Raw genomic sequence first — 19,155 nt, forward strand, 5'->3', positions numbered from 1 at the left:
ATAAATCTAGTAATGTTTTGGTTACTTTGCCCGTGAAACACTAATAGTAGTCTGGCATGTCTAGTCCGTAAATTTGCACATAATGTCAATTATGATAATCCACAAAGAGTACTATTATAAACGAACATTTTCGCTGTTGGTCTTCACATATTCCATGTGCCTTTCTAGCTTGTACAATCTGAAACCAGTTGGACAACTGACCTAGTACATGCTATATTTGCTGTCACGGAAGCTAACTGAGTTTTTTGTACAGAATGTACAAGCAAGCATTTCCAGCTATCTTAATGAGGAACTGAATCTAATTGAGTGAATGTTGTGGTTAATTAAAATGCACAGCTTTTTTTCTAAGTTGACACCTACAGGTTAGAATGTGTATATGGTTTTTACCAGTAGAGGGTGTCACTTTTTTTCTTGTGATAACAAGGTTACGTGCATCATTTCACGCATGCTCCTGCTAAATAAACAATGGGCAAAATTAAGGAAATCCGAAAATCCTCATCTTCCCATTCCCTTGGGCTTAATTAAGTATAGAATCCAGAGTGCTTTTGGTATATTGTGCGGTGGAGGAGCTGGTCATCACCCTTGCATTTATCATGTCCCTCTGAATATGATCTAGCGGTTCAAGATTCATTCGAGCATTGTAGCTCCTGAGATCCCGTATTACTAGATATGTCCTCCCCACATGCGATGCACATATTAAAGACACAACAGAGGAGTGAATACGCTCGGCTACCCCTGCGAAATGTAAATGCACCCAACAATCCATTGATGATCCGTCAACGCAACGGCCTCCTAGCTGCGTCTCTCGCGACAAAAAATTCGGAGAGATGCTTACGGGCGTGCCACAGCTAGAAGACGACGACGACAGCGATGGATTTTTCCTACTTGCTAAACGCGAGAGAAGCGTGTAGTGGGTGTGTTGTGCAACCGATGCCGCTCTCCGTCTGTGCAGAGCTTATCTTCACACCTTGCTCTGTTCGTCCATGGTTGAAGGAAAGACGAGATACGCACTGCGAGAACCGAACTTGGGCAACAAATCAATTATGTCCACCCAACGCCCAAAGCAATTATTGGATCGGTTGGATGTCGCCTGGCCCGTGTATTCATAGAACATTAAATGCAGCCCTATCCCACACCGTGGGCGTATAAATTGAGCTATTTGGGAAGCTGCTAATTAAGCTGCCCCGTATTCCCAGATGGCTTATTAAAAGTAGTCATCACGACGCACAGGCGGACGTCCTGAATATGGGCTGCGCGTGGCCGCATGTCCCAAAAATCCGCGTCGGTACCGGAACCTGCTACCTTGGCCTCACTGATAATATGCCTCATAATAGAAACTGGAGCCGGGATTGATCGCCTATTTTTCTATAAAACGATTATGCTTGCAGCTTGACACTGAGTACTATCCTTCCCAATCACCGCCATGACTTTTGTGCCTTTGATCATGTAGCATGTAGTAACATGTACTCAGAAGTCAAAAGACAGAGCTGGTCCAAGTTAGCATTAAGGACATGTACAATGATTGATAAAATAATTTTATTTTAAATTTTACATGTAATTTAAAAATGACAAAAAAATGTCTACAATGAGCCATCTTTTAGTCTTATTCTCAATAACTAGCCATTCCTAAAAATATGGTGAGACATATTGTGCTAAGAGATCATCTCTTGTCTTTTCTTAAATAAAAAAAGACAAGTCTTTTCTTATGAGTTCTCTCTTCCACTCATCATTTGTCCTACATGACACTTCTAAGATATCATTATTGTACATGCCCTAATAAATCTCGAGCTGCAGATTTCCTATTCAAGTTAACAGCCATGGTTTGGTCAGTGGCCTCCCTCGGTAGAACTAGAAGCATCGAGTTCGAGATACTGCGAGATGCTGCGACCCATTCCAAGCAGAGAAAGTGCGAGGAATCGTTCTTCGCCACAAAAAGGGCATCCACTATCTAGTAATTCCCCGAAGAAAATCAAACCAAATTGCTCTTGGACTTGATAGCTAACAACGCATGCGCTCGCCTATAAATTGATCGCCAATTCACTCATCCTCTCCCATATCTCACCCCACCCCCTCCCCTCCCCTCGCTACTATATCTATCCATGGCGGCGACACCGGTGATGCCGGCGAAGAGCGTGGACAAGCCGCTCTTCACCGAGACGTTCAATGTCCCGGCCAGCTCCGCCGACTACGTCACCTTCATCAACGGCGTCCGCAACAAGCTCGGTAACCCGGGCCACTTCTCCCACAACCGCCCCGTGCTGCCGCCGGTCGAGCCCAACGTCGCGCCGAGCAGGTGGTTCCACATCGTGCTCAAGACCTCGCCGGCTAGCACTGGGCTCACGCTCGCCACCCGCGCCGACAACCTCTACTGGGAGGGCTTCAAGAGCAGCGACGACACGTGGTGGGAGCTTACCCCGGGCCTCATCCCCGGCGCCACCTACCTCGGGTTCGGCGGCACCTACCGCGACCTCCTCGGCTACACTGACAAGCTGACCAACGTAGCTCTCGGCCGGCAGCAGATGGCCGACGCGGTGACCGCGCTCTACGGGCATACCAAGGCCGACAAGACCTCTGGCCCGAAGCAGCAGCAGGCGAGGGAGGCGGTGACGACGCTGCTCCTCATGGTGCACGAGGCCACGCGGTTCCAGACCGTGTCGGGGTTCGTGGCCGGCCTGCTGCACCCCAAGGCGGTGGAGAAGAAGAGCGGGAAGATCTCCGACGAGCTAAAGGCCCAGGTGAACGGGTGGCAGGACTTATCCGAAGAGCTGCTGAAGACGGATGCGAAGCCCCCGCCGGGAAAGTCGCCAGCGAAGTTCACGCCGATCGAGAAGATGGGCGTGAGGACGGCGGAGCAGGCGGCCGCCACGCTGGGGATCCTGCTGTTCGTCGAGGTGCTGGGTGGGTTGACGGTGGCCCAGGGGCTGCAGCTGTTTCGTGCGCGTGGGGGAAAATAGTTAGTTTTGCAGGTATATCTGCATGAGTATATTGTATGTATAATTCGAATAAACATGCTACAGAGCGTGGGACTGATATAAATAAATAAATAAACATGTTTCAGAGTGAGTGCATGATATAAATAAATAAATAAACATGTTACAAAGTGGGTGAGTTCCTTACCTCTTTTGCAGTCTTTGCTGTTTCTCCTCTTCCTCCTGTACTCCTTACCTCTTTCCCACCTTTTCTCTTTCACTCCTTCCCTTATAACCTTGCACCTGGGTGCATTTCACAAGTTTGATGTAACATGTTACTTTCACAGGCTTTTCAGCCTGTTTTGAAATATAAGGTCGGCCTTGAGCCACCTTTTCTTTCAGAACATAAAAATAAAATTGCTATCTAACATATGTTTTTGCTTTAGTGAGTATCCATTGGACAAGAATAAAAAAACATGATCTAGCGCGCTTAGCCCACTGGAACCCACCTTACCCTATTAGTTAGCCCTTCCCATAGTGTTCTCATGCATGGACGAGTAGAGGGTGGCGGGCGCGTCTTTATCTTGCCTCTATTTTATTTTAGAATTTATCTTGAATCTAGTCTTAAAAATTTATCTTGCCCCTAGTTAGACTTGTTTTTAGCGGTTTTCTCTAGTGAGATGAAAGAACGACTCGTCTCAAAGGAGCTCATACGAGCCGGGCCAGTCGAGGGTAGTTGGTTCATTTCTAATGTTCTTTTGGTTCCGTTTGTTACTCCTTTTCCATTTTCGATTTTTTTTTATTTTTGGAATATTTTAAGTATATATCTTTAAAAAAAATCTTTGACTTAGAAAAGTTCAACGCGTATTAAAACGATCACGTAATGAGAAAACAATCTTCGCATAATTTGATAAAAACAGTTAATATCATTCAAATAATTGTTCAACATATTTATAAAATGTGACGCGTTGCGTAATATGTTCAGGCTTTTTAAAAAATGTTTATAGAATGTAAAAATTTGGTACCCTAATTTTGCAATAATGTTCATACAAGTAAAAAAAATGTTCATAACACTTACAAAATATATTGCAAATTTGAAATAAACTCATCGTATTTATGGAAAATGTTCAATGTATTAAAAAAATGTTCACTATGTATTTTAAAAAGTTGAGTGTCCATTTGACAAATGTTCAACATATATTAATAAAAATGTTAAAACTTTATTCGGAAAATGTTCAATGTGTATCTGATTTTTTTCAACCTATATAAAAACGTTCAATGTGCATTTGACAAATGTCCAAAATGTATTCAGTTAAAATGTTCAACATGTATGAGAAAAAAATGTTCAATGGCTATCTAAAAATTGGACAACGTGTATACCAATAATGTTCAACCTGTAGTGAAAACTTGGCACGTATTTGAAAAAATAAATAAATAAGAAAAGAAAAAACAAACAGAGAGAAAGAAAAATGATGAAAACACACAGAAACAAAGAAGAAGAAAAATGCATGGAAGATTCTAAAACCGGCCGGAAATAGTCCATAGAAGATTTTCAAAAGGGAAAGAGGAAATAAAACCGACATAGCCTCATTTGCTCCTGGTGGAAACTAAGATTGAAACAAAAAGGTTAAATAGTTCGGAAAAAAACTGAAAGTTTTCGGCATCCAAGATGCTTGGGCGGACTAGGAGTGTGCAATATTTCTATGGTCCATTTTTCTTTTTGCGACGAGCTCATCGAATGTCATTTTGGATTTAAACAATGGGTCCAAATCATTGGATGTGTATTGAAGCAAACTAACGGTTATTTTAGCTATGTAATCCAGTTAACCCCCCGTTCAATTTTCTGTACTAGTGATGTTTGAAGTTTCATTGTGTACTTGTCACAATTAGGACTGCCTTGATGTGCGATGTGAGAGTAAAAGAAAGAGGTTACTGCAGGTATGAAGGCACACTACTAGTGTACATGACAGTAATGTGACCGGGGCACGCCACTGATAACCAATTTCCACCCGCCACTGATGACGATTTCCGCGGGGATGGTTGCCTGAACATGTCGCATGTCTTTGTTTTTATTTCTCCCTACCCGAGGCAGAACCTGCTACCTTTGCTCTGCCTGATCATTGGCTTCATAACAGAAAAATAGAGCCGAGAGTGATCCTCCTGTTTCTCTATGAAAGATCATGTTTACAGCTCGACACAAGTACAATCCTTCTGGATTATTACTGTGACTTTTGCGCCTTTGATAATGTAACATATACTCAGAATTCCAAAGACAGAACTGATCCCTGCATCACTAAATCGAGACATGACATCCGCAGGTTTCTTATTCAAGTTAGTGGTAGAAGGATAGCGCTTAAGATGCTGCGACCGATTAATTCCAAGCTGAGAAAGTGTGATGAACTGATCTTCGGCATAAATAAAGGGATCATCCACTAGTTAATCCCCAGAAGAAAAACATGCCGTCTCCATTCCAGAACGATATTTCTGCGTAGCCGTGCAGTGCTGCAAATCAAACCAAATTGAATCTTGGCATCTCCTTCTTTGGACTAGCTAGCTAGGAAAGCAAGCATATGTAAAAGTGAAGGCGTGTAGGCGTATACATCTAGGTAAGGACGCGTGCATGTTATATAGATCAATAGGGTTGCAATTGGCGGCAGGTTATTTAGTAGGACAGACCCCTAAACCAAGCAATACAAAGATAAGGATCAGCTCCAAAAACGCCTTCGTGTAAGCATACGCACACACATCACGTAGTAGTATTAGCATTGACCTTAAGTCAAGCTATACAAAGATAAGGATCATCTCTGACAACCTGCCTTGTATACAACACACAAGCACAGCATCACGTACAAGTTACATATGACACGTACACGTATACAAAGCCTATCATTTGACAGCATGCACCTGTCGATCGCCTATAAATTCATCTCCAGTTCGTTCATCCTCTTCCATATCTCAACCCCTCTCGCTTGATAGTACGTCTCATCTAAGCCTCGTATCCATGGCGGCAAAGATGGCGAAGAACGTGGACAAGCCGCTCTTCACGGCGACGTTCAACGTCCAGGCCAGCTCTGCCGACTATGTCACCTTCATCAACGGCATCCGCAACAAGCTCCGCAACCCGGGGCACTCCTCCCACAACCGCCCCGTGCTGCCGCCGATCGAGCCCAACGTCCCGCCGAGCAGGTGGTTCCACATCGTGCTCAAGACATCGCCGGCAAGCACCGGGCTCACGCTCGCCACCCGCGCCGACAACCTCTACTGGGAGGGCTTCAAGAGCAGCGACGGCACCTGGTGGGAGCTCACCCCCGGACTCATCCCCGGCGCCACCCACGTTGGGTTCGGCGGCACGTATCGCGACCTCCTCGGCGACACCGACAAGCTGACCAACGTCGCTCTCGGCCGGCAGCAGATGGCGGACGCGGTGACCGCGCTCTACGGGCGCACCAAGGCCGACAAGACCTCCGGCCCGAAGCAGCAGCAGGCGAGGGAGGCGGTGACGACGCTGCTCCTCATGGTGCACGAGGCCACGCGGTTCCAGACCGTGTCGGGGTTCGTGGCTGGAGTGCTGCACCCCAAGGAGAAGAAGAGCGGGAAGATCGGCAATGAGATGAAGGCCCAGGTGAACGGATGGCAGGACCTGTCCGAAGCGCTGCTGAAGACGGACGCGAAGCCCCCGCCGGGAAAGGCGCCAGCGAAGTTCACGCCGATCGAGAAGATGGGCGTGAGGACGGCGGAGCAGGCGGCTGCCACCCTGGGGATCCTGCTGTTCGTCCAGGTGCCCGGTGGGATGACGGTGGCCCAGGCGCTGGAGCTGTTTCATAAGAGTGGGGGGAAATAGGTAGTAGTTGTGCAGGTATATCTGCATGGGTATTGTACAAGTCGAATAAACATGTCACAGAGTGACTGAATGATATAAATAAATAAATGTCACAGAGTCAGTGAATGATATGAATAAATAAACATGTCTAGTTTATATTGGGCCCAACCATAGAATTGCTATCCAACATATGTTTTGCATATGCACATATTAGAAGCGCGAACTATGTTCATCCTTTTAGACTCCCAGGGGCTCATTTGGTTGTTGGGGTGAAAAAACCATGGGCAGTAAACTCCCCTAGGGGATTTCCCTGCTCATATGAGATCCTCCTCCTGCCATGTGAAATATCCCATTGCCATTTGGGCACCAAGGGAGAGTGAAGAGAGTGAAGGGAGAAGAACAGAAGAACAGAGCGCCAAGGCGACTCAGATCACAAGAAAAGAGACAAGGGGAGCCCGGGAGAATTCTCCTGGAGTGCGGAGGTCGGAGCGAGCGGCCCGGGGATTTCGGGAGGATCGGGCCGAGAAAGCCCTTTCCACGATGTTACCAAATGGATCGCCTGAAAATCCGGGGTGTAGATTGCAGGCGGGTTTCTCGCCCGAGGAAAGGACAGGTATCCTGGCAGCAATGCTACATTCACGGACTAATACGGGGGGTTTACGAAGTGTTTGTGACTTGTTAGATGTTGATTGGATTAAGGGGGAGGAAGAGGCCCCACCCACCTGAAAATCAGGAGGGTGAAAAAGAATTAGAAGAAAGGGTCCGTAATGCCCCCGTAATGAGCCCGTGAGTTTAGCATTTTTGGTATCCCGGGGGATCCATGGTAACCAACTAGTGTACCACAAATTCCCCTCCAGAAAATCTACATATTTTAGTACTTTTTGGCCAGAAAATTCTCACACTTACATACACGGTTATATTGTTTTTCTTTATATAAAAGGGAGAAAAGCCCCACATAATGATGCATGCAGCCAATTTATTAACCAAAAGTATGCAAACGGAGTCTAAGGGCCAGTACTGGCTCACAAAAGGAGCACAAGAACAGTAAAGATAAAAAGATGCCACAGCCAGCGAAAAAACAAGTTAAGATGACTAAACACCTAGCCTATTATTAGTTCGCCATTTAAATTGGTTGGAGATAATCCGTGCTACCGTCTTCCAATGGTTGCACCCAGTAACCAAAAGCCCCCTAGAGTCCGCATGAGTGAGTAACGACCACGTACGGATCCAAGCAGTGGCTATGTGGATAACCTGCAAAAGTTGATAAAGTTTTTTCCATTAAAGATCATATCACCTTTGCAGTTTCATATAGCCCAAAACAGTGCACATATCCCTATCCGAATATGTCCTGCAATATTTGAATCCGCTCCATTTAGCCATGTCCCAAATAACGTGTTACTAATTGAAGGATTAATGTTGAAGTCTATATGTATCGTACGCCATACAAGCTTGGCTTATATTGTGCCATTTCAATATTTTATTTGTCGATTTTATGTTTATATACAGTTGGTATTCATTGAATAGGTGGATTTCCTGGGAGAGAAGGTGCAAAGCTTCAAGGCCAGACCCCACAAGGAGTTGATGACTCAGTATAGCAACCTTGACGAGACTAGGACAGTACCCCGCCGGAGACAGGGACAACGTGGTTGTTCTAGTGCCACTGGTTCCTGCGAGGGCGAGGGTTCACATGTTTGGGGTGCTTTTTTACAATCCACATGTTTGGAGGTGTTAAGGGCATCTCCAACCACGACCCGTAAATTTTCTCCTGCATTCGTCTGGGACAGGGGGAAGGGGCAGTCCGTGGACATGGATGCAGGAGGGGGCCATCCAACGCTGCCCGAAGACATTTCAACCCGCATTTCAACTAGCTGGACGAAATTCATGTACACCGGCTCCAAGGTGGACAGCGCTGTCATAAAGGCCAGTGGGCGTGTCGCTGCTGGTTGCGGACGTCCGGCAATGCCACTGTGGCGGCCCTAGACGTACAACGGCAACAGCAGAGGTGGAGCGTGCAGATGCAAAGCAAGGGGGAGAAGGGCGCGGAGTGGAAGGAAATGAAACCGAGAGGGTGATTGGGTGGGCCGGGGGTGTCGGTTTCCTACATGGCTGCTGCTGGTTTGAACTTTTTTTATTAACTTGAACAAAAATATCTGTATTTCGAAAAATGTTGACGAATTTGAAAAATGTTTCTGGATTTTAGAAACTGTTCATTAATTTGAAAAAAGTGATCACAAGTTTGAAAAAATGTTTCCTCATTTTTGATAATGTTCCTGAATTTCACAAAATGTCCCTGCATTTTAGAGAATGTTCAAAAAATTAAAATATGGGGCATATTCCTTTTATGCTTTTACTCCTACATTTTATACGAAATTGTAAAAAATGTTAAAAAATAGAGAAAAGAAAAAAGGAAAGAAAAATAAAATGGGAAGCTTATAGAAAAAACATAAAAGGAAAAAAAGGGTCTATGAAGGTTCTAGTACTTTTCTATAAACGGGGAACACACTAAAAACCTCGAACTGGGCTGGCACAATATAGTGCCTACAATTGCGTGAGGGTGTGCCTTTGCTCGCTAACTGTTGACCTATGCTGGGATTCAGAATTATCGTCTTTATCTTGCCTCTAGTGAGATTTTTTTTCTTAAGAATTCTCGCCCAACTTTATTGGTGAATCAAAATGTTCTAGTGAGATGGAAGAAAAACTCGTCACAAGGGAGTACATGGCGGCCGGCCAGTCCGGAGTTGTTGGTTTGGTTCATTCATTCCTTTTATTCATTTGGTTTCGTCTTTTTACTTTTACTTTTTTCCTTACTTATTTTTATTTATTTTTGAAAATATTTGACTTAATTTCAAAAAAATCACTGTGCATTACAAGTTATGTAATGTAATGCAGTTTTTTCGCATAATTTGTAAAATAAATGTTAATATTATTTAAAAGTTCATCACATTTAAAGAACATTCACATGTTTCAAAAATATTATCAACCATTTTATTAAATCTTCATAAATTAAAAGTTTGTTCATGTAATTTGGAATATATTCCGTACCAGTCAAAAAGAACTCATAACGCTTACAAGATGTTTCATAATATTTTAAACGTTCATGTCATTTATGGAAAATGTTCATTGTGTTAAAAAATGTTCGCCACTAGTTTAAAGATTAAATGAGCATTTGGCAAAGTTTAACTTATATTCAGAAAAAACTTAAAGTTGTATATGAAAAATGTTCAACGTGTATCTAAAAAAATTCATACTTGTGTAAAAATATATTCTTTTTTTTGCAAAAATACTTCAAATCTATTATCAAAGTTCACCGGAAGAACAAAGCACCTAAAACATAATAAAAAATACATCAAGATACGGAGACCAGCAAACGATCACTACCACCGCCAGAATACGTCACCGATGCGCCGCTGTTGTCACTCCCCTATCGGAGCTGGCTTGACCATGTCGATGACAGCCAGGAAGTCTTACTGCACGTGCCCATAAGGACCATCGCCCTGAAGCCGCAGTCGTCGTCGTTGAACCCTTGAATAGATCTTAAGCATCTGACACTAAATCTCGCCAAACGACAAGAAACCCTAACCTCACCGTCCCAAGAAGACAGCAGGAATCTACGGCGGAGCTCCGTCGACTAAGTCCGGATGGACGAACTCGACGACAATCGAAGCCCGAAACATAACGGAGAAGAAGCGTCGCCATCCACCCAAGCGCCACATCTGCGAGGACTAAAAAACCTAACCTAAACTACTAACCAAAGCGGAAGCACCGGGATTCCCCTCCCTTCCACCGGTCACCAGGCTAGCAGGCAGAGGGGAGGCGAATCCACGGGCTCGCCAGGAAGTCTGCTGGAGAAAATTTGCCTTAACCGTCATGGATGGAGAAGGGAAAGAGAAGTATAAAAATATATTCAATGTGCATTAGACAAATTTACAATATGTATTTAGATAAAATGTTACATGTATTTGAAATATGTTCAAAGTATATCTAAAAAGTGGACAGAGTGTATACGGAAAATGTTCAACGTGGATTCAATAGAGTCAACATATATTTGAAAAATAAGGAAAAAAGAAACAAAAAAAAAACAAATAATGCCAAGAAAACTGATACAAAGGCACACGGAAACAAAGAAGAAGAAAAACTGCACAAACCAAAGTATCTTAAAGTTTGGACCGAAAATATCTCAAAATAGGATTTCATCCAGCTTTATAAATAAAGCACCACCATGTCCATACAACAAGTTCAAATACCACACTGAAAATAATTAAGTCTGCTAAAACAACAACACAAACATGCCGAAAAGAGAGCATAAAAGAAAGATTAAAAAAGCCACCAAGTGGACGGAAGCTCGGGCGATCAGTGGCGCGTGAGGCAAGATGGTGCATTGTAGCAATCAAGGCGTCCACTATGAGTTCAAACCGGTTGCGACCCGGCTGCCTAGAGAGCAGGTGCCAGTGCTGCATAAGTGCAAGGATTTTTGAAGATAGAGTCAGAGGCTTTTCTATGAAAGACGCGCTCAGTCACCATCTTTCATATCCACATTTACTTTAAAATCCAGCATCACATTTATAGTTGCATTGTAAAATAAATCCAGATATTTTACACGTCCATTTTCATTTCAGCTTGAATGCGGATACTGAGTCGTCATATACTTTTCAGTCGGATATGAATGTACCATATTTTTGATTATCTAGATATTCAGCGGTCCGGTAAAATAGCTTCACAATGTGTTTGGCCGTAATTAGAATGGGGAATGGGAGTTTAGAGTAGGGATTTGTGTTGAGATTAGATATGAGATGAGTCATTTAATTCCCACCTTTGTTTGGTGCATAATAAAAACTATGTGTGAGAATTTGAGGAGAAATTGTACTCTCTTGTTTGGTTCGTGGGAATTGACATGGGACTAGACAAGGAAAGTTAGGATGAAGGGTTAAGATTGACTCACTAAAACAATTCCCTTCTCACACACCCTCCCTGTTAATAAAACGGTGGGAGTTGAAGTCTCAAGTCTCATGCATATTTCCTTATGAATTCCCGATACCTCCCACTAAACAATAGATTTGAAGTCTCGTACCTTTTTAATTCCCATTCATCGGCTCTAATTAATCTGAGCCACGATGTAAAGGTTGCGTCGTCGCCCATGGCTACAAGATGCGAGTCACACGGACCTGCACGCCGAATCCGCTGTAGAGCTAGCCGGCTACGAGAGGCACGTCACATTCCATGGTGGTGCAGACGTAGACAGCCGCTCCCGAGAAGTGCGATCGCAACAAATAGGCGCCTGGTCTCTTCTGTGGCGCAGATGAACCTGGCCAGCAGGACGCTTTTGGCTTTACCCATTCCAAGCATGCGGAAGTGAGTATATGTATCGCAGCGGCCCCGCCGACGACGGTGGAACCATGCGCGCGCTCGTCCGCGTAAGCATGGGGGACGAAATCCTCGATTGACGCCAGTAGTTGACCTTGCTACCGCGGCCAAGGACAGCCGACGGTGCTTGGCCTTGCTCGTTCTGCGTCCGTGTGTAGGACTAGGATCCATCCAGCGGCGCTCTCGGAGTCCGCCCGCTACAAAAATCAACAACAGCTGAGCGCCTCAACAAGCGGCTTGAAACACATAAAAAATATCATCATACATGATTGCCTTTAGGGCATCTTCAACATGAATATCTGCAGTGACACTCCTCCTATTAACAATCTCTTTTTTACGGGCAATTTTCTCACCTTGATGAAGATGAACATGTACAGGCTGAAGCTTTGAAGTTAATTCTGGATACCAATTGTGATGTTTCAGGACAAATGGTGAGCGTTGAAAAGTACAATATATTTTTTAGCCCCAATATGAATGTGATTACTAGAGAATAAATGTGTATTATTCTGAATATCATAACTGAGGCGCACAATGACAAGTATTTAGGTCTGCCAGCTAATGTGTGCGGCTCGACAAAACCAAGAGTTTTTAGTATATGATTGACCGTATTATCATGAAAAAAAAGTGGTTGGAAGGAAAAGTCACTACCTGTTGGAGAAGGAGATCCTACTCAAGTCTGTTATTCAACCTATTCCCACCTACGCAATGTCGGTCTTTAAAATTACTAAAAGCGTTTGTAAAGGAATTATTGATGTGATGTCGCATTTTTGGTGGGAAGACAAGGGTAACCAAAGGAGGATGCATTGGACGGCATGGTAAAAAATGCGCATCTCAAAGAATCAAGCAGGGATGGGCTTTTGAGATGTTCATTGTTTTAATTTAGCGATGTTGGCAAAAAAAAAGGCGCAATGTCTTCTTGAGAATCCAGAATCCTTATGCGCCACAGTATTGAGTGCTAGATATTTTCCCGATGGAGACTTATTAAATTCCAAGCTAAAAAAATGATCTTCGTTTACTTTGCAAAGTTTTATGGCGGGTGTTAATAATTCAAAACATGGTTATATGTGGAGAGTTGGGAATGGCCAAAAGATCAATATTTGGAATGATGTGTGGATTCCTAACTGTGCCGATAGAAAAGTCATCACTCCTAAAGGGGCTCACTTGCTATCTAAGGTTGTGGCTCTTATTGATCCTGCTACGGATAACTGGCATGAAAATCTAATCATGCAAATGTTTGGGCCAATTGATGCTCACCGAATTCTTGCTATTCCTCTTCCCCAACATGGTATGAATTTGTCGCTTGGAATTTCATGAAACATGTTTTGTTTCCGGTTCGATCTACTTATCTTATTGAGGGGATCATCAACATGGGAAGAAACTTCGTCGTACTAATGGTATGGGTAATGTTAATCCTATTTGGGGTGACGTTTGGAAGCTTTCACGTCCAGCAAAGGTCATGATTTTTATTTGGCGTATACTGCATGGTACTCTTCCATGTCATGTTATGCTTGCTAATAGATATCTGAAAGTTTCGCCTCAATGTCCCTCTTGTTTCTCCGGGCTGGAAAATACAAAGCATTTACTGTTCTTTGTAATAAAGCAGGGGAGGATTGGAGAAGGCGTGCCCTCGGCCGAGTGGCCTCGGGCGCAACTTGCGTTCAGAGAATCGATGGTTCGCGGGATTCTGCAATTCACACCAGGTATTGCATTTCCCTACGTTCTTCATCGATGCGAGAGCCGAGATAGGGTTTTGATGAAATTGTTAGAAGAGCATGTGAGGTTGATCAAGCTGGTGAAGCGGTTCTGGAGTTATTACTCATGTTGCTGGTCAAGAACGCTCGTGAGATAATCGCCATAACTGCTTGGTATTTGTGATGGGTCAGGCATAAATTGGTTCATGAGGATATAATCCAAGATTCTTGTCAGATTTTCATGGGGATTCGTGCTATTACTTTCAACTTTACTGTTATGCACTCCCCAAACGCTACCATAAAAAGAGGTGGATGGACCAGGCGTTCCATGGGTTTTGTTAAGCTTAACGTTGACGCTTCTTTTGACTAAGACTTGTTGCGAGGAACGGCTGGTGCGGTCCTGAGGGTTACTGATGCATGGACGTCATGATGGCTGAAGCTTTGGCACTCATATTTGGCCTAACACTTGCGCAAAGGCTGGATTGCAATCTTCTTGTGGTAAACTCTGATAATTTGGAGGTTATCTATGCTATGAGGAATGAAGGACACTCCATGGGAGCGTTAGCGGCAATATTCGATGATTGTTATCATATTGCTTGTGATTTTGTTATCTTTAGATATGAACATTGTGTTATAGAGAAGCAAATAACGTGCTCATGAACTTGCTAGGTTAGTCAGGGTTTTTCCAACTTCTGGTTGGTTTGATTTGAGGAGCCTGTGAGTGAAATGCATCCCTCCACATAAAAATGTCATTTTTTTCTAACAAATAAAGTGTTCGTGTTTAAAAAACACGTATACATAAAACTAAAACTGTCCCTCCGTCAGCAAATCTAAGATGTAAAGAACGGCAGGTTTTTTTATTAATCCAAGTACAAATCATCACAGACTCATAGTTATCCACGCACGGTTGCATGTGCAGGGAAGAAAACCGACAAACCGTAGGCAACTGGAGGGAACACGACGTCCCACCACGAACACCACCAGCCACACAAACCACCACACGAGTGACGGACGCGCGGTGCACCGGTTCGTTCACACCGAAACCGACACGGGCTCCGCAGCCGGCTCGCCGCCGGCGTGGGAGGCCCCCTTCAGCAGCTCGGCGACCCTGGTGGCCAGGCTGAGCTTGGCCGCAGGCGACACCCCGTGCTCGCCGATGATGGACTCCAGCACGGCCTCGCAGAGCCGGGCGTTGTCGATGGCCACGCCGCCGGACTCCGGCACGGACGAGTCCTTGGAGAAGGCGACGGTGAGGACGCCGGCGGGGGAGTGGGTGAAGAGTATGGAGGCGCCGGGGGCGAAGCTGTGGGGTCCGAAGGCCTCCTTGAACTTGTCGACGGCGGCGGCCTCGGCGTCCGTGTACACGCCGGTGGCCTTCCAGTAGGCGACGCAGTTCTCCGTCACCTTGTCCGAGTACTGCGCGCCGGTCAGCGGCAGGATCATCGTCACCCTCGTGAACTTCTCGAACTCGCCTGCATCGCCGGCCACTGGTTATTGCACGTTGTGGAAGTGGAACTGTCGACGGTTGTAGTACGTGAATTAGTTACCGGTGACGACGTCGCGGAAGAAGGCAGCGTCGGAGGCGAGGTCGGCGGCGGGCTTGGCGGCCCACTTGGCGGCGAGCGCGGGGACGGCGGCGTCGGCCTGCAGGTAGACGCCGATGGCCGTGAACTTGATGAACTTGCCCCCGATCTCCATGCCCCGCACGCCTGCACGCCTCGAGAGCAGAGCACACAGTTGAATACGTAATAATAATCTAGTAGGAGTATCTCAACCGACCAACACCAGATACGTTAAAACAGAATCTAAAGTCGCACCCCCCCGGAGGCGTTGACGAACAGATTACCTGCGCCGGCGAGGAAGTGGGCGTGCTCGGAGCCCGGCGGGCGGGCGAGCGGCGGGAAGACGACGCCGTCGACCTCCAGCTCGGACACGGCCATGGTATATCGCCGGATGGATGGATGGAGGGTCTCCGGAGACGACGGACGGCACGTAGCGAGCAAACACTTGTATTGATGGGACGGGGGCAGGGCGGCAGGGTAGGTGCGATCTGGCGAGGCGTGGGCGCACGGGATGGGTAGCTGGGGTGGTGGTGCGTGCCCCCCCTATATGACACCGCAACAGCTATATAAACGCCCGTACACTCTGCCCGTAATTGCGATTGTGCCACGGCTGTAATCTGGTCTGGTTCTCTGGCCTACGCGGCCTAGACTAGACGGTAACGGAGGGTGGACCTTGTGCCTTGTGGCAAAGATGTAGTTTGTGTGCGCATATGGGGGCGTGGTTAGTGGTAGTTGGGAGAGGCACGTTGAGGGGCAAAGAGAGGACGGACGTGGCCGCGCGCCAGGTTTTGCGGCGACGTCAAGCTACCATTCAACTCACGCACGAGCCCACACCAGACACAACGGCTCAACATGTCACCAAAGCACACCGATCTCAAAAGAAACCACCCTACGGGGTAGGCAAGAGTAATGTTCCGCCTACCTCAGGCATGAATTAATAAGGATTAGAGCAACTCCAACGGTGCCGACCCAAACGGACGGTGATTTTGTTCGCTTTTTGTCCGTTTGGGTCCGCCAGACGGACACGAACGTCCGTTTTCGCATTTGGGTCAGCGCATGCGCCCAATGTTGGCTCGACACATTTTGACGACACGAGAAAAGAAAGTACACATGCATATTTAAAATAAAAATAACAGTAATCAAACATTAAAGCCGACCAGGAAGGCCGGCGAGAGTCCACGCGTCCACATTTGTATTAAAGAAAACTAAAAACAAACTAAACTACGAGGCGGTGCGCTGCCCTAGGCGTCGTCATCGTCCTCGTGGTTCGTGAGGTTGATGAGTGCCGGCGCAGGACCGGCCCAGGGGAACGCCGTGTTCCGGAGGGTGTTCATGTCAGGTGCGGGCTGTGCCGCCGCGGGGGTGCGGCCGCCTGTGCCGCCACGGCCTGGCGCGCCTGATGAGGATATGTACCTAGGGTAGGGTCATATACCTATCATGGATACCATACCCAAGGTAACCCTTAGAAGAAGCTACCTTCCAGTCGACTAAGAGGGACTTCACTCGACGAACCCAAGACACTCGACGATGAAGATAGCCACTCGACCATGAAGCTAACCACTCGATGACCAGGAGACCAAAGGTCACTCAGCACGCAACGGTTTGTCATTAGGTAGCTTTAATAGTCTTCATAGCACTTTATGAGGGCGTTACCAGTAACCCCCTGTCTTAATGTACTTTAAACCCCACATAACTGACGGTCGGAGGGGTCTGGCGAACTCTATATAAGCCACCCCCTCCTCAGTGTAGAGGGTTCGCACCCCTGTAACTCATATACACAGAGATCAGTCGACCGCCTCCGGGCTCCAAGACGTAGGGCTGTTACTTCCTCCGAGAAGGGCCTGAACTCGCTAAACACCCGTGTGTACAACTACTCCATAGCTAGGACCTTGCCTTTCCATACTTACCCCCCATTCTACTGTCAGACTTAGAACCACGATAGTTGGCGCCCACCGTGGGGCAGGTGTCTTAGCGACTTTTTTGGAGAAGTTGCAATTTATCCGATCGCCTTCATCATGGTTTCCAGCGGAGCACTAGTCGAGGGCCACGAGATCCGTCTCGGTGCGCTCACTTTCATCGCCGACGACTCCGCTTGGCTCCAGGAGGCACCACTCGACATCGACGCGCTCCCCGTCCACGGGACAACGCACTTTCGGGCATGTGTCCGCGGCGTCTTGCTGCGGCAGCCGTCGACTCCATACCGATCGACTCCTGCGCCGTCCTCCCTCCCTGTCTCCCACCAGCGCAAGCGCTCTGGTCGGTCGAGGCTCCAGCGATGGGTGAGGCACGCAGTGGCTCGCCAATCGGCCACAACCCAAGTCGCGGCGATTGAGCCCGACGAATCTCTCTACGGCATGTTCGACCTGTCGACTGGCTCCGTAGGGACTGCATCCGAGTGCGGTAGCAGTGACCCAGCGGCGGAGGTCCTGATGGTCAACGGGCCCCGTAGTCCTCCCGGTTTCCCCCGCGGCGATGGGATGGACGACGAGGGCGACCCCGCTCAAGCCCATGAAGAGTACCAACCCGAGCCGCTCACTTCCCAGCAGAGAGAAGAACTTCGCCGCTGGAACATGGATGCCCTGCATACTCCCATAGCAGGAGAAACACCTGAGGCTCGCGCCCTGGAAGAGGCGCGTTTAGCCAACCTGGCTGAACGCACTCGACGAGCGTGCGCGTCAACGAGCGACTAACTCCAATCGACGTAGCTCTTTCCGCAACCAACTCAGGTATATCGAACCCTAATTCAGAATTTGGCAGCTGTAGCCCGCATAGCGGAGTCAATTCAGCCCTCTTAGTCAGAGGCTGGAAGAGGCTTGATGCAGATCAGAGATTTGCTCCGGGCAGCAGGAGATCAGAATTCAGCTGTGTCACAGTCACATAACAGGATTCACAGTTGATCTGTCACTGCGAATACTGTTTAGTCGGCTCATAGTCCAAGGTCGCCTCCGAGGCGCATGGGACGTGAAGGCCGGCGGGACCACTATGATGACCGATTTGATCGTGATGACAGGCGTCGAGGGCCCACTCCTCCTCCGAGAAGTGGGTCTAACGCCCATCGGCGGCAAGATGACAGGCGCCAGCTCAGTGTTGGGCGGAGAGCTCCAGTCGACCCCAGAGAGCCGGGCTTTGACGCGAGATCCATCATCGTGCAAGGTTTGGTTGACCGAAACAGAGCTCATAGAGGTGATCATGACAGAGATGTGCCCACAAGCAGCCGAGTCCACGTTTCAGGTCCAGAATGTTTTAGCAGAGCGATCAGAGTCGTAGTGATACCCCCCAACTTCAGGTTGGCGACTGGGTGAGTAAGTTCACCGAAGATTCTAAGCCCGAAACTTGGCTCGAAGACTACCGAGTGGCTGTTCAGATTGGTGGCGGTAATGATGAGGTGGCCATGAAACATTTGCCACTTATGCTAGAGGGTTCAGCCAGGGCATGGTTGAATCAGTTGGCTCCCAGCAGCATTTACACCTGGGAAGATCTTTCTCGAGTGTTCGTCAGGACGTTTGAGGGAACTTGCAAGCGACCTACTGGATTGACTGAGCTACAAGTTTGTGTACAAAAGTCGAGTGAAACACTGAGGGATTACATCCAGAGGTGGATCACTTTGCATCACACTGTAGAGAATGTGTCGGACCATCAAGCGGTTTGCGCCTTCAAAGATGGTGTCAAGAACAGAGAGTTGAGCCTGAAGTTTGGTCGAACTGGAGACATGACCCTGAGTCGGATGATGGAAATAGCCACCAAGTACGCCAACAGCGAAGAAGAGACCGACTCCGGAGCGGCAAGTACAAGCCGAGTCAGTCGGATAAAGG

The 19,155-nt window shown here is 47.0% G+C and overlaps 3 protein-coding genes and 1 pseudogene across 3 annotated transcripts; 2 read left to right on the plus strand and 2 right to left on the minus strand.

The window, feature by feature from the left end:
* Positions 1-2,070: 2,070 nt before the first annotated feature.
* On the plus strand, positions 2,071-3,116 carry LOC123117476 (protein synthesis inhibitor II). The gene has a single exon (XM_044538225.1). It carries the CDS (start codon positions 2,100-2,102, stop codon positions 2,952-2,954), a length of 855 nt encoding a protein of 284 aa, XP_044394160.1. The 5' UTR covers positions 2,071-2,099; the 3' UTR covers positions 2,955-3,116.
* A 2,742-nt stretch (positions 3,117-5,858) lies between these two features.
* On the plus strand, positions 5,859-6,885 carry LOC123113969 (protein synthesis inhibitor II). Its single transcript, XM_044535310.1, has one exon. It carries the CDS (start codon positions 5,911-5,913, stop codon positions 6,748-6,750), a length of 840 nt encoding a protein of 279 aa, XP_044391245.1. The 5' UTR covers positions 5,859-5,910; the 3' UTR covers positions 6,751-6,885.
* Positions 6,886-13,695: 6,810 nt separating this feature from the next.
* Positions 13,696-13,840, minus strand: LOC123117937 (uncharacterized; annotated as a pseudogene).
* A 779-nt stretch (positions 13,841-14,619) lies between these two features.
* Positions 14,620-15,884, minus strand: LOC123113970 (chalcone--flavanone isomerase). Its single transcript, XM_044535311.1, has 3 exons — positions 15,628-15,884; positions 15,329-15,490; positions 14,620-15,253 (listed from the first exon to the last, which is right to left on the minus strand). Exons 1-3 carry the CDS (start codon positions 15,719-15,721, stop codon positions 14,814-14,816), a joined length of 696 nt encoding a protein of 231 aa, XP_044391246.1. The 5' UTR covers positions 15,722-15,884; the 3' UTR covers positions 14,620-14,813.
* Between the last annotated feature and the right edge of the window lie 3,271 nt (positions 15,885-19,155).

The sequence above is a fragment of the Triticum aestivum genome, chromosome 5B, assembly GCF_018294505.1.
Source record: "Triticum aestivum cultivar Chinese Spring chromosome 5B, IWGSC CS RefSeq v2.1, whole genome shotgun sequence".
NCBI classification, from domain to species: Eukaryota; Viridiplantae; Streptophyta; class Magnoliopsida; order Poales; family Poaceae; genus Triticum; species Triticum aestivum.

Bases quoted from the DNA above. Each gene is read 5' to 3' on its own strand.
- LOC123117476 (XM_044538225.1), top strand. From the start codon at position 2,100: ATGGCGGCGACACCGGTGATGCCGGCGAAGAGCGTGGACAAGCCGCTC.
- LOC123113969 (XM_044535310.1), top strand. From the start codon at position 5,911: ATGGCGGCAAAGATGGCGAAGAACGTGGACAAGCCGCTCTTCACGGCG.
- LOC123113970 (XM_044535311.1), bottom strand. From the start codon at position 15,721: ATGGCCGTGTCCGAGCTGGAGGTCGACGGCGTCGTCTTCCCGCCGCTC. The intron at 15,491-15,627 runs GTAATCTGTTCG...CGAGGCGTGCAG, and splicing joins CCACTTCCTCGCCGGCGCAG to GCGTGCGGGGCATGGAGATC. The intron at 15,254-15,328 runs GTAACTAATTCA...CCGGCGATGCAG, and splicing joins CTTCCGCGACGTCGTCACCG to GCGAGTTCGAGAAGTTCACG.